This window comes from the organism of the source record quoted next, unplaced genomic scaffold, assembly GCF_019419815.1.
Source record: "Pyrus x bretschneideri cultivar Hongxiangsu unplaced genomic scaffold, Pyrus_bretschneideri_v1 Contig19, whole genome shotgun sequence".
NCBI lineage: Eukaryota > Viridiplantae > Streptophyta > Magnoliopsida > Rosales > Rosaceae > Pyrus > Pyrus x bretschneideri.
The window spans coordinates 4,132,730-4,145,883 of record NW_025999490.1 but is presented as its reverse complement, the minus strand read 5'-3'; the positions used below and the strand labels follow the sequence as shown (position 1 = coordinate 4,145,883).

The following is a 13,154-nucleotide window of genomic DNA, read 5'->3' as shown; positions in this document are numbered from 1 at the left end:
TTCTAGCTACCTTGTGCTTAGAGCCATCTTCAATTGACGGGATTATATTTAGTCTTCGTCTAGATTATAGTTCTGCAACAAATTATTTTTTAATGAACAGTATCATGTCATATTTATATATTATTTCCAACCAAAGGGGACTATTTTTTAGCCCTCTCAATAATTTATTATTTGAAGTTTATTCTTTAATTTTATTAGTTAATTGAATTAAACTACCATATTAAAATAAGGTTTTCAGACATATTTTGAGTGTCACTTGTCACTAAATGAATAAGCCTCCTGACATATTTTGAGTGCCACTTGAAGATGTGGCCATTTGAAAATTATTGAAAAATTAAAGTAAAGATTATTGAAAGAGGTTAGAGAGGGGTGTGTATGAAAAGAGTGTTTGAGGTGAATAGAATGTGAAGAATTGAAATAAAATGAGATAGGATAGCATGAAAGGGTGAAAATGATGTGAGAAATGGTGTAGAAATGTCTTATGTATTTATAGGAAAAAAATTAGAATTTTTTTTTTTAATTTGGTCTTAAAAAAAAAATCCAGCTTTGCCCAACTAAAGAGGCTAGCTAGTTGGCTAAAGATGGCCAACTCGCTGGCTATATGGCTGGATTTTGGCCCATGTGTCCCAAGAATTTTTTTACCCAGACCTCCATTGGAGATGAGTTTTCTGTAAAAAAAAAAAAAAAAAAAAAAAAAAAAAAAAAAAAAAAAAAAAAAAAAAAAAAAAAAAAAAAACCTATCCTTTTGGCCTATGATCTTATGGCTCATCCAGTTAGAGATGGCTTAAGGAATCAACGCCGTTGCTATAATTTTATTTTGACAAAAATTATATTCATTTTCATAAAAAATTAGTCAACCTTAAAAGAGAGGGAGTGTGTGTCTCTCTCGATCGATCAGCGGTAGAGAGAAAGATACTTCCATGGCTAGGGCAAGTTTGGTGAACGTCGTGGTCGTCCTCCTCGTAACAGTTGGGATCACCCCGCATGCGAATTGTTGCTACACATCAATCATTGGGTCTGGAGATTCACTTGCTGATACTGGCAACACATACACCGATGCCGTTGACCGCCATGACGATCCATTCCACTTCTTCTTCCCTCCATATGGGAAGATCGACCTACTTTCATTGCTTCAGCCACCGTGCAACTCAAAGCAGCAGCTGCTTTGGCCTCAAAAGCTCAAATTTTTGTTCTGCTTTTTTCAGGGCTTCAGCTAACGGACAACTGCGAGGCCCAGAAAAAGCAATCCCGCCCAGAAACGTTCGGAGCCCTGCGGGAAAATGAGAAAAACCCCATGGGAGAGAGTTTCAAGGAGGCATGAAAGAGAAGAGAGAGAATATCATACAAAAGTCAATTTGGAAGTAATTGATTGAATTAATTAGAGCAGAATAAATTAAAAGATTTGGAATAAATTAAAAAAATTGAGCTTAACTAAGATTATTGCGAATTACATGTGGCAATCTTTGAAAGGGATGATGGGCATACCGAGAGTTAATGGTGGTGAGCATAAATGTTTGCTTATGCAATACATCTCCAGGTCAATTGCCAAGCTATTTTCTTGGGTGGTGTTGTTATTTGTATATACTTGTCCCTACATAATAGTAAGTACACATGTTATTAGAGAATGTGTGTATTTTATGTATCCAAATATTTTAATTTTTAATTTTTTTATCATTTAGATTTAAGTAGAGGTGGGCTCAGGCTGGGCCGAGTTTGAAATTGGAGGAACCAAACATGACCTGTTCGTAAATAAAATAGGCGGGATGGGGCGGATTGCATTTTTAAGAAATAGAACTGGATCTAACCCGACCCAATTCATACGGACCAGTTCCTGCAGGTCCACGGATCCTTTTGTTTTGTTGTTTTTAATTTTAGTTAACAGGCCTTCGGCCTTTTGCCACATGGGTCCAGTAATAATAATAAAATTCGAGTCCAGATTAACAACATGTTTTGTAAACAGGCCTTCCGCCCTGTGCTTCATTTTAAATCAGAGGCTGCAGCCTACAAGCCTACAACCAACAGAAGGTTATGTCCACCGTCCAGCAGCAATTACAAAGTTCACCGCAGCAACCGAGATGCAATTACAAATTTAAGTCCAGCAACAACCAAGAAGCAGGTTCAGTTCGGTGTTCACTGCAGGAAGCAATTGCAAAGTTCACTACAGGTTTCTGTAATCTGTTTTGCTTTGAAAAATTAACAGCGGCAACACAATAGAGGTGGTTGTGGAGGACATGGTGATGTAGCCGCTTACATGGCCGGCAAGAGGTTAAAAATGACATATACTGAAACCCTACGTTGATATTCAAGTAGGCATTTTATTGATATAAATGCGTCCAAAGATGCGGCCGTAAAATCAGATATTTGCTTCTGTAAATTGCACAGATACAAATTTGATCCAGAGTTAGACAAAATATACTCTCGTAGCATTTTTCAGAGAGTGCAACGAAGAACTCAAACATCGAGCCTTTTTCCTTGTAATGTGTTAACCCTATTTTGGGCCCAAACAAATTGATTTGTAATGGATTTGTGTTAGTGCCTTTCCATAGTTTTTGACTAATAGGTAAGCTTTGTACAAAGATTGTATATTTAGCATCAATGAAAATATTCCTGCAGAACATATTCAAATGATCCAATTTTACATGGTATCAGAGCTAGGTTTTCCGTAGCTCTGCTCTGGCTTGCTTCCATCAATTTTCCTCGAGCCTATACTGCTAGTTATTTTTTTCTTTCATTTTTCTTACTTTGTGTCGTCAATTCCAGCCATGGTAATAACGACCAAAGCTCAAATGGAAGCAACCCAAAGTGCTCTAATCCCATTTTCATTCATATATTCGTCTCCAATGGAGACATATATACATGCAACCTGGTGCAAATTTCTCTCTGACACCCAATTTCAACAGATCTTTTCCATCACAAACAACAAGTGCACTACGCCGTTAACTGTTCCTCAAACCAATGTCGCAGGCAGTGAACCAATTTTATCAAAATCTTCAGAGCACCCTCGTCAATGGCTCATTGATAGTGAAGCGACGAACTACACGTCCTCCCAGCACTTGCTCGACACCACCACCAAAACTTCACTGCCACCGGTTATGTTACCTAGCGGAGAGAAAGCTCCTATCACTTCTATTGGCAATTTACCTTGAAATACATATATTCGATTGAAAAATGTTTTGGGTGTTTCTAGCTTTAAGTTGACCTTACTGTCCGTCCGTAAGCAAGATTACAATAGGACTGAGTTATTGTGACGTTTTTTTTTTCCATATTGACATATTTTGGATGACTTAGACCGTCTTTAAAGGAGATGTCAAATATGTCAAATAAGATTAAAAGATATTCATGTGTTTTCCAATGGATATGCCATATATGATGTGGTATGTGAGTCATTTGACTCCTTACTTTCTAGTTGCTTTTTTTTACAGCAAACAAAGAAGGAGTCAAATATATTTAATTTATTTTTTTAATGCATGGATCCCATTAACAACCAATATAATACAAATTAAAACAAATTTTGATTATTTTTTAGTAGTTAATGTAACTCTAGACCCAATAAAATAAATATTTGACATATTCATTAGAAAATAAGAAGATTTAGCACTTTTATTCAATTTTGCTACATCATCCATCAAATAAAATTTTGACATATCATATTTGATATATCCTTTGAAGATGCTCTTAGTTACAAAAAAGACGATTGGTTTGGGTAAACAACATGGAGGCCTCTACTATCTTGTGGTGTTGGCCACTAAAGAGTCCCATCCCAAAAATAAGCCATCTCGTAATCTTGTTATCATTTCTTCCGATTTTTGGCATCATCGTTTGGCCACATTTCTTCTAGTCGTTTGAAATTCTTATCTAGAACTTTATCAAAGATTCCTTAATTTGCCCTTTGGCTAAACAAACACGACTTCTTCTTGTGACGAGTGATCTATTTCTAGTTCTCTTGGTCCCTTCTCCCTTATACATTAATGTGACATTTGGAGACCTCACATAACCACTTCTCTTACAGGACCATTTTGTTTTTCGACCATTGTCGACGACTTTTCATGATATACATGAGTGTTCCTCATGAGCCATAAAAAGGGACCACCCAAGTCTGGGTATGTGGTGCAGGATGAGCAGTTGCCGCTGCACTGTTCAGTCATCCTGCAAACCAAAAGAAGACGAACGAAACGGTGTGTTTTGGATAAGTGAGATGAACAAGAGGGCTACTTTTTCTTTAAATGAAACGGTGTGTTTTGGCCATGTCGTTTAAATAAAAAGGTGTGCCTTGATGCACGGTTTGAAAACACGTGTTCGACTTTCACAAGTGTTTATGTCTGAGTCATTTAAATGAACGCACGCCTCGACATTTTTTTATTAAATATATACAAGTGTTTGACTTTCAAATTCTGTCTGCTATCTTTTTCTCCACCACCATTTAATTCTCCTTTTTCTAAATTTAAGGAAGTTTTTTTTTTTTTTTTTGAACAAATTTTATTATCTAACTAAAGGGAAAAGAGTTAGACTTACCCTCACAATGAGTGAACAATAATGTAGTTTAAATTCATTTTAGCGAGAATCAAACTTAAAATCTATCACTTACAAGTGAAAAAGAATACTATTACACTATAGTATTTTGTGCCAAAGTTTTTAAGTAAGTTAAGTTAGTTTTTTATTTTAATCTAAATAAACATATAAAATTTTAAATTCATAATAGAGTATAATTTTTATTAATTTATTATGATTTATTATATTGTTTGTTCTTTCATATTTTTTAGCTTCATCAAGATATGTTTTTTATTTTGATTAATTGATATGCGTATAATTAGAAATACAAAACAATATTACATGAAAAAATCATCGTCAATTAATACAAAAACTGTAAAAGAAAAGTTGTAGTTCATCATTTAATTATTTAATGTTCATTTTTTTTTCTTAGTGTTTTTATATTAGGATCACCCAATATTAAAATCTTGGATCCGTCACTGGGCATGGAGGACAAAGAGACAGTAATAAACGGTTTCACTTTCTTCAGCAGAGGCCTAGTATAAGCCTATCACAGGAGCATGATGCGAACTCACTTGGCTGTGGAGTTTGCTGTATGATTCACAGTTGCCACACTTGGACTCTTCAATGCTTTATTGTGATAATGTGTGATAACGTGAAAATATTAGCATCTTCTCTGGCTCGTCCGTCAAAAACGAGCATAGCTTAAAGAGTGAAATTTTCTTAATTCTTTTTATAATTTGGTTGCAGTTTTATTTATTTAGGGTTTCAGACACCCATTTTTTTCCTGGATGTGTTTAGTTTCTTGGAAAGAGATAAACTAAATTAAGTCTGAATTGGATGCTTGATTTGATTTAACTTCATTGACGAAGTGTTTCATTTGGTTCTTGTTTATCAGGAGATGATTTTGGGATAGTTTTGTTGAAAGGTTTGGCTTTGGTATGCATTCATATGAATTGTTTTACTAATTTTTCCATTTTGTATGTTTGGGCTTGATTTATTGTTCACTAATTCTCCAAACTCACTCAGTTTTCTGGTTCAACATTCAACAGAAGGGAGCAAACTTGTAAAAGAACGTGTCCAGCGAAAGAATTTGCAGAGATTTAAACTTACCCATGAATAAAACTGCAAAAGATATAATTTGCTGGAAAAAAAAAATTAACATAAATGGGTCCTAGGATGACATGAGAGAGTCTCTCCCCAATCCTCATATTGGAGGCGGAAAGTTGAAGCTTATTTCAATAGAATAAAGAGAAAACTTGTTTACCCCACGTCGTGTCTACTCTTGCACCGGAGATTTTTCCGATCACTGACTTTCTCAGCCCTAAACCACCACTGAGTTTCAAATCCTTCTTAATAACTGCTTTGTTTTTAATTAGGTAATTATTTTTTGTCCACAAAATATCATTATTTTGGAACAATTTATTGAATATTGCTCAATTTTGGGCGATAGAAGGTTTACGTTAACTCTTATACGAATGGCTGAAATTTAGGCAAGCGGATGACTAAAACAATGGTAACCTTCAAGTCGCCATTTAGCCGATGGTAACAAATTGTTGGCCGTTTGCATAGATGAGGGTAAATGTCCAGCTTAGACAATGGTAAAATTCCTTTGTTTGATGCCATTTTTTTAGAGCAGGCAGTTGTTTCCGAAATGTAGAAATTGACGCACGTGCGGGTTAATAAGCAAATAAAGGGGTATCAGTATATAGAATTCCCCTAATAGACTTGTAGTTGGAAGGCAGCTATCTCCTCGCATAGACTTACAGTTGCAAGCTGCCATTGACGTGTGGATTCTGTGGAATGAGAGCATGACTACTTGGTTTCTGTAGTTTTTCATGCATGCATTTGATTGAGACATGAAGTCATTGTTACCATATACGTGTACTTATTCACACACACACAATTTGTATATTAATATATATACATAACTGAAGCTGCGTGTAAGTGAGAGTAGGAGATAGAGAGAGATCCATGGCTTGGTATTTTCGGGCAAGTTTGACCATGAACGTCCTCCTCCTTGTCGGAACAGTTGTGATCATCCCACATGCGCTTGGTTGCTACACTTCAATCATTGGCTTTGGGGATTCAACTGCTGATACAGGCAACTCATACCTCAATGCCCTTTACCACCATGACGAGCCTTTCCACTTCTTCTTCCCTCCATATGGGGAAGACTTCTTTCATCACCCCACCGGCCGCTGCTGCGACGGTCGTTTAATCATAGACTTCATTGGTATGTGCAATACATCCACTTATCTATATCTCATACCATTAAAAAGCCATACTAATCATATTTTTTTCATTTAACAAATAATCAGGTTCTTTTTGGCTTCATCTTTTGCAGCTGAATCTCTGGGACTTCCTCTTGTGCGACCTTATTTTGAAATCCTGAACGTCAATGAAACTGTGCACAACTTTGAACAGGGTGTGAATTTTGCAGTAGTAGGAGCCACTGCACTTGACACTGACTTTCTTGAACAAATGGGACATTATAATGAATTTACAAACTACTCTCTAAGAATTCAAGTGGATTGGTTCAAAGGAATGTTATCACCTTTATGCAATACAGCTTCAGGTCAATTACCAAACTTTTTATGAACATTTAGATTATGTGTCTAATTTCTCTAACTTTAACACTAAACGACATTTCTATCGTTTAGAATTATAGAGTAAACTTTTTGCTACAATTGTGGTGCAGTAAATTTTAACTAATTTTTCTTTCTAAGTAAGTTTCAATGATTGTGTTAAAATGCAAATTTACAATTTCAAGTTGTTTCTTGTCCCCATTTACCACATAAATAACAACTCCAATTAATAATTGTACTTGGGGCCTGAATGTGAAGGTTTCATCTTGGATGTGACTGATCAGTTACTCTTTTTTTTTTTTTATCTTTGATTTGCAGACTGCAGGGATCTCCTCTCAAGTTCTCTAGTTCTTATGGGACCGATTGGAGGCAACGATTACACCCATGCGTTGTTTGCAGGAGACAGTTTTCAACTTGTTCGAACATTTGTTCCAGTAGTGATGGAAGCAATGGCTTCAGCTATCAATGTAAGAGTTGAAATCATATAAATTGTAGGCTTCTATGATTTAATTTTATGGTTGCATTGCTCTGCAGGAGTTGATTGAGCATGGGGCATCAACACTTTTGGTACCAGGCAACTTTCCAATTGGTTGCCTCCCTACTTATCTTACATTCTATGAGGGTTCAGATGAGAGTGAATACGATCCTTCAACTGGTTGTCTTACATGGTTAAACAAGTTTTCTGAGTATCACAATGAGCAGCTTCAGATAAAGCTAAGTCAGATTCGAAGCCTTCATCCTCATGCTAACATCATTTATGGAGATGTTTACAGTGCTACGTTACAACTGTATCAGTCTCCAAAACAATTTGGTACAACATCTCTCTAGCACTCATTTACTAATCATTTTAGTTTTTAGTTTTCGTTAAAAAATTTAAAAACAAACTAAAAACTAAAAGCAATGGCCACAAGTTTTCAATTTTTTTTAATAAAAAAAATTAAAAAAAAAACAAAATGATCATCAAATGACCTTAATATTTTTAATTAATTTTTAAGATTATTGTTAAAGGTACATGAAGTTTGGAAGTGTTTCAAATGTTGAACCTCTCAGTTTTCATAAATCATCGGATTCACGTCACTGCAGGATTTACTTGGGAAGCAACCAAAGCATGCTGTGGAGGTGGGGGGACATACAATTACAACTCATCAGCACAATGTGGTGTTCCACCGGCAAGTGCTTGTCCAAACCCTGAAGAGGCTATCGACTGGGACGGTCTGCACTGTACTGAAGGAGCCAACCGGTGGATAGCCAAGGCTTTATTATATGGAAATTATACCATTCCCCACCTTAGTAACTCCTGTGTGTCACAACTGTGACTTGGCCTCCGATTTATTTTCCCATTTATATCACACAAGAATTTTATTGATGTCACTTAGTCAACTTAAGTTGCATCAATAATTTTAGGGGGCTTATACTTCAAGAAGTTCATTGTGTTTGGCTTTGCACTAGAAGCTATGTTATCAAATCTCGCTCTAGATGTGCTACTTGTATCTTGTAAAAAAAATTAAATAAAAAGGCCTCCATGGCTCCATGTCCCAATTTGGGATACACAGATAACAAAAGCAAAAGAAATATAGCTTGTGTACACATCGTATGGTGTTATATTTTAGAGAGACTTTAGGATATTCTATTTATATTAGAAAAACTTTTTAAGGGTGTGGTAGAAATTTTTCTAAAACAAAACAAAATCCTAAATAGCTAAAATGACAAATTAGGAAAGAATCCTTCTTGGCTAGAGAAACACATCAATCACTTCGCACGCTTGATTTGGGGTCGGTTTAGCTTTTGGACAATTTTGAAAAATAGGAAACTTGTAACTCTATCTCTTATGTTTTGAAGCATATGGTGTTGAGAATATGAATAACACATCAGGGAAATGAGGAACCTTACATGTGCATATAAGTAATTGGGCTACTTCCCCTATTACCAATTGGTTTTATGGTAGAACCTTAACTTCGTCATAGTATCAGAGCAGGTTGTTCATTGTGTAAAGCCCAACGGCCACACATGTTTCACGTCACTCGATTTGTATTGTCCACGTGCTAAGCTTGAAAATTAGCCACGCATGAGGGCACCTATTGAGAATATGAATATCACATCGGAGAAATGAGGGACCTTGCATGGTAATTGGGCTACTTTTCTTATTGTTAATTAGTTTTATGGTGAAATCACAACTTATGTTGCTAGGAAAAATTGGGAAACCCTTCAAATCTTCACTCTCCCATATATGTGCAGTTCTAATAAGATTGATTTGCAAAATTGGAACGTTTTACTCCATGAAAAATTATGAAATTTAGACACAAAGACCTTCAACCTCTTAGCTTCCTTCTCTAGTTCTTCGGAAAGTCAATTTATCATAAAATAAACATCCCAAGTGTATAGATTGGCTAAAATTGAGAAAAGGAAAATACTAAAGCTCTTTATAATTCACTTTCTTAACAAAATTTAGAATAATTGACATAAAAATACAGAAAATAATAAACCTATATATGCTATATAGTTTAAAGTATAATCCTACCATACCACATTTGATATTAATGGTGTTGAAGCCATTTTTGGTTTTGTGCACCGGACGGAGCCAAGTACAAGGCTCCCCTAGGCTATAGCATAGGGAGAGTTTGGTTCTTCAAGCATAAAAATATTAATTTTTAGGTTAGTTTATGATTTTTAGTTGCCATATTTCACATAATATATGAAATTTTTTATTAGTAAGCCTATTTTTAAGAATAATCAGAGCTAATAGATGTTACATAAACTCATCACTTTAACCAATATTATATTTAATAGTAATAAATTAAAATTTCCATATCACAAATTGTTCCTTATTTTATTCACTTGAAAGCTTTGAAGGCTAGAAACCTAGAAAACATAACATAAAATTATTGCTTCAAATTATTACATTCAAGTTTTTACTATTATATAACTTTATGTAGGCAACATAGGATTAAAAACTTAATTTCGTAGTAATAATTTTAATTTAACTCACTCACCGAATAATTTCTGACTACGCCATTGTGTACGTACATACTAGCGTAACGAGGGAACTTGTGTGCTCCTGCTCCAACTGCAAAAAAGCATCATAAGCACGTAGCTAGAATGTATTATAATAACAACTCAAAGCTTCAGTATGGTGTCGAAGCAACAACTAAGGCCACCGGTGTATGTTACATCAGTAATACATCAATGAGCGGTCACATTCATCCATGCATGCGCCAAATTGCCCCTAACATCTTAGCTCAATAATATCATCGTATATAAAATTTGTCACCTCATACATCAACAACTTACAATTACATTCATACACACACATGAGAATTTGATAATAGCATCTAACAATTTACAGTTACTTACATACGTGTAAGCGTCTAATATTAATATTTTTATATTATATATTAGTCATTAAAAGCCATTGTACACAGAACTTTGTCACCTAATTAATCGTGGGGCCTTGTGGCAGGCATTGATAGAAGAAGGGGCAGTGGAGTTGGTGGTGCCTGGAAACTTGCCAATTGGGTGTTTAGCCGCATTGACTTTGTTGCAAACCCCCAATTGGATCGGCAGCCGGTAGAGATCATACGCAAACTGGGATGGTATTCACTTCACAGAAGCAGCTATCGCTACATTGCCAAGGGCTTAATCCATGGCCAATTTACCAAACCCATACAGCTTGTATTTGATCAGCTACATTGCTTTTATCCTATAATCATTATTGTTTTGATAAAAAAAGAACGAGACATTTTAACTTTGAGATTTCTTCCAAAATTTAAAAGAGAGTCATCCATGGCCATTTTACCACACCCCTCTACCTTATATGATGGTTAGTTACTCCGTAAGACAATTAGAGATGTTACAGTGTCAATATTTAATCGGTATGTCAACAAGAAGATTGGCCAAATATAACGTCAAAATCAAGAAAGTATAAACACTAAATATGTCATGTTTTCGCCTTTGAGTCATCAAATAACTAACATAAATGGTTAACCACTCACTTTGTTGCAAACATTAATCATCATTGTCGTGACGAGTATTGTAAACACAAGAGACATAATTCAACGACAACCTGTTTTTAGGTATACAATTAATCTAGTTATCTACCTACAACTAGATCAATTAGTACTCTGTCAAACCCATTCCCTTCACATTTAAAAGTTTCCAGAGACTGAACCACAAGGACGTGTTTCTCGTTGTGGTGCAATTTCCGTTTCTGGGTTTGCTACTTTGCTAACCACATATGGTATGTTTGACGTTTAAAAGTCAAAGGCGGCGGAAGCTTTAGTGGTGCAAAAACTAACTAGTAGTTTGTTTTACTTTGACAAGTCCTTGGTGGAAGGTTTGATGGTGAAGAGATAAACGACACGACGCTTTCACAAACGACAATATTTTTTATGTCGTTGGTGGGACAGGAAATAAAAAGGAAAAAAGAAAAACAGAATGGAGATGCGGGGTATCGATCCCCGTACCTCTCGCATGCTAAGCGAGCGCTCTACCATCTGAGCTACATCCCCGTGGACTTCCAACCTTTCCATTTAACTGATATCAAAATAAACAATGGTTCTTTAATTTTTAAACATATTAATGGAATTTTTTGGGAAGTGTTATTTGCACTTCAAAAATCTCATTCTACACTCCTTACAAGTGCATTTTTCTTTCCTAATATAGAAAATTTGGAGTGTAGAATGAGATTTTTTTAGTACTAATAACAATTCCCAATCTTTTTTGTCAATCAAAAGAAGGTAAAAAAACTATTTAGTATTCTATCACAACAAAAAGGTTAAGGACAGTAATATAATTTTACAAAACAAAATTTTGCTGTTTTTTGTTTAAGCCTCACTTACACGTAATTTTAACATCTTTAATTAAAAATAATAATAGTAATAAAAATAAAAACTTCTCTCACTCTCTCCCTCTCTCCTTCAATTCTAAAAGCAAAAATAGAAAAGTTTTACACACAATTTGTGTGTGGCCATATTCTAATATTTGATTAAACGAAGACTTCAAACATATACAAAAAGACTTCACGTCGTTAGTTAATTGTATTAAAAGTCTTAATCATGTATGTTCATCTTAATTTGGCCGTCCGACGTCCCATCTTCATCTTCACCTTGATCATCACTAATCAGTTTAACATAATGTTGTTTATGTATCAAATCCTAGCCTTTTATGTATGCTGTCGATCTTATGCACTGTAATTTCAGCAACTACCGTTCAACCTTAACCTTACAAGGCAAAATTTTGCTTCAAGAAAGGTGACAATATCAGCATTCCCTGCAAGAAAAAAGCATTCATAGGCACATACTGGAATGGTATTCACTTAACAGAAGCAAACTGGGATGGTATTCGCTTTTGAGTCATCAAATAACTAACATAAATGGTTAACCCCTCACTTTGTTGCAAACATTAATCATCATTGTCGTGACGAGTATTGTAAACACAAGAGACAGAATTTGACGATAGCCTGTTTTTAGATATAAAATTAATCTAGCTATCTACCTACAACTAGATCAGCCAGTACTCTGTAAAACCCATTCCTTTCACATTTAAAAGTTTCAAGAGACTGAACCACAAGGACATGTTTCTCGTTGTGGTGCAATTTCCGTTTCTGGGTTTGCTACTTTGCTAACCACATATGGTATGTTTGACGTTTAACAGTCAGAGGCGGCGGAAGCTTTGGTGGTGCAAAAACTAACTAGTAGTATGTTTTACTTTGACAAGTCCTTGGTGGAAGGTTTGGTGGTGAAGAGATAAATGACACGACGCTTTCACAAACGACAGTATCTTTGATGTCGTTGGTAGGACAGGAAAGACGTTTCACTTTAGTTTCCTTGCTTTCTTTAGGAATGTTACGAAGAAAAGGAGAACCAAACACAAAAATCTGACTGCACAGATATCAAATAAATTTTCTTATATGCGTAACCTACAAGCCACTTTCCTTTTCTTTGGTATTACACGGTTTAAGACAAAACAATCAGAAATATAATATTAATTGATCAACTTATAAATACAAACCCACCCTAGCACTCAAGAATTTAAATATAATTAGAATCGATCATCATCCTCATGGTGCATCAGCACCCAAGG

The 13,154-nt window shown here is 35.3% G+C and overlaps 1 protein-coding gene and 1 non-coding gene across 3 annotated transcripts; one reads left to right on the top strand and one right to left on the bottom strand.

Annotated features, from left to right (window-relative positions):
- The first annotated feature begins 6,413 nt into the window (after window positions 1-6,413).
- On the top strand, window positions 6,414-8,628 carry LOC103944495 (GDSL esterase/lipase At1g28570). 2 transcript variants are annotated; one of them, XM_048582301.1, is made up of 5 exons: window positions 6,414-6,724; window positions 6,836-7,066; window positions 7,395-7,543; window positions 7,611-7,887; window positions 8,085-8,210. In XM_048582301.1, exons 1-5 carry the CDS (start codon window positions 6,463-6,465, stop codon window positions 8,090-8,092), a joined length of 927 nt encoding a protein of 308 aa, XP_048438258.1. In that variant the 5' UTR covers window positions 6,414-6,462; the 3' UTR covers window positions 8,093-8,210. The 2 variants fall into 2 exon arrangements, with proteins under 2 accessions (XP_048438258.1, XP_048438257.1); XM_048582300.1 differs by having other exon boundaries at window positions 6,416-6,724; window positions 8,160-8,628.
- A 2,880-nt stretch (window positions 8,629-11,508) lies between these two features.
- TRNAA-AGC lies at window positions 11,509-11,581 on the bottom strand. Its single transcript has one exon. It is a non-coding gene; the product is annotated as a tRNA-Ala (tRNA).
- Between the last annotated feature and the right edge of the window lie 1,573 nt (window positions 11,582-13,154).

What these genes read in the sequence shown, in the direction of transcription:
- LOC103944495 (XM_048582300.1), top strand. Translation starts at nt 6,463, where the DNA reads ATGGCTTGGTATTTTCGGGCAAGTTTGACCATGAACGTCCTCCTCCTT. An exon ending in TTTAATCATAGACTTCATTG is followed by an intron (nt 6,725 to 6,835) that starts GTATGTGCAATA and finishes CATCTTTTGCAG; the next exon opens with CTGAATCTCTGGGACTTCCT. An exon ending in TCAGTCTCCAAAACAATTTG is followed by an intron (nt 7,888 to 8,159) that starts GTACAACATCTC and finishes ACGTCACTGCAG; the next exon opens with GATTTACTTGGGAAGCAACC.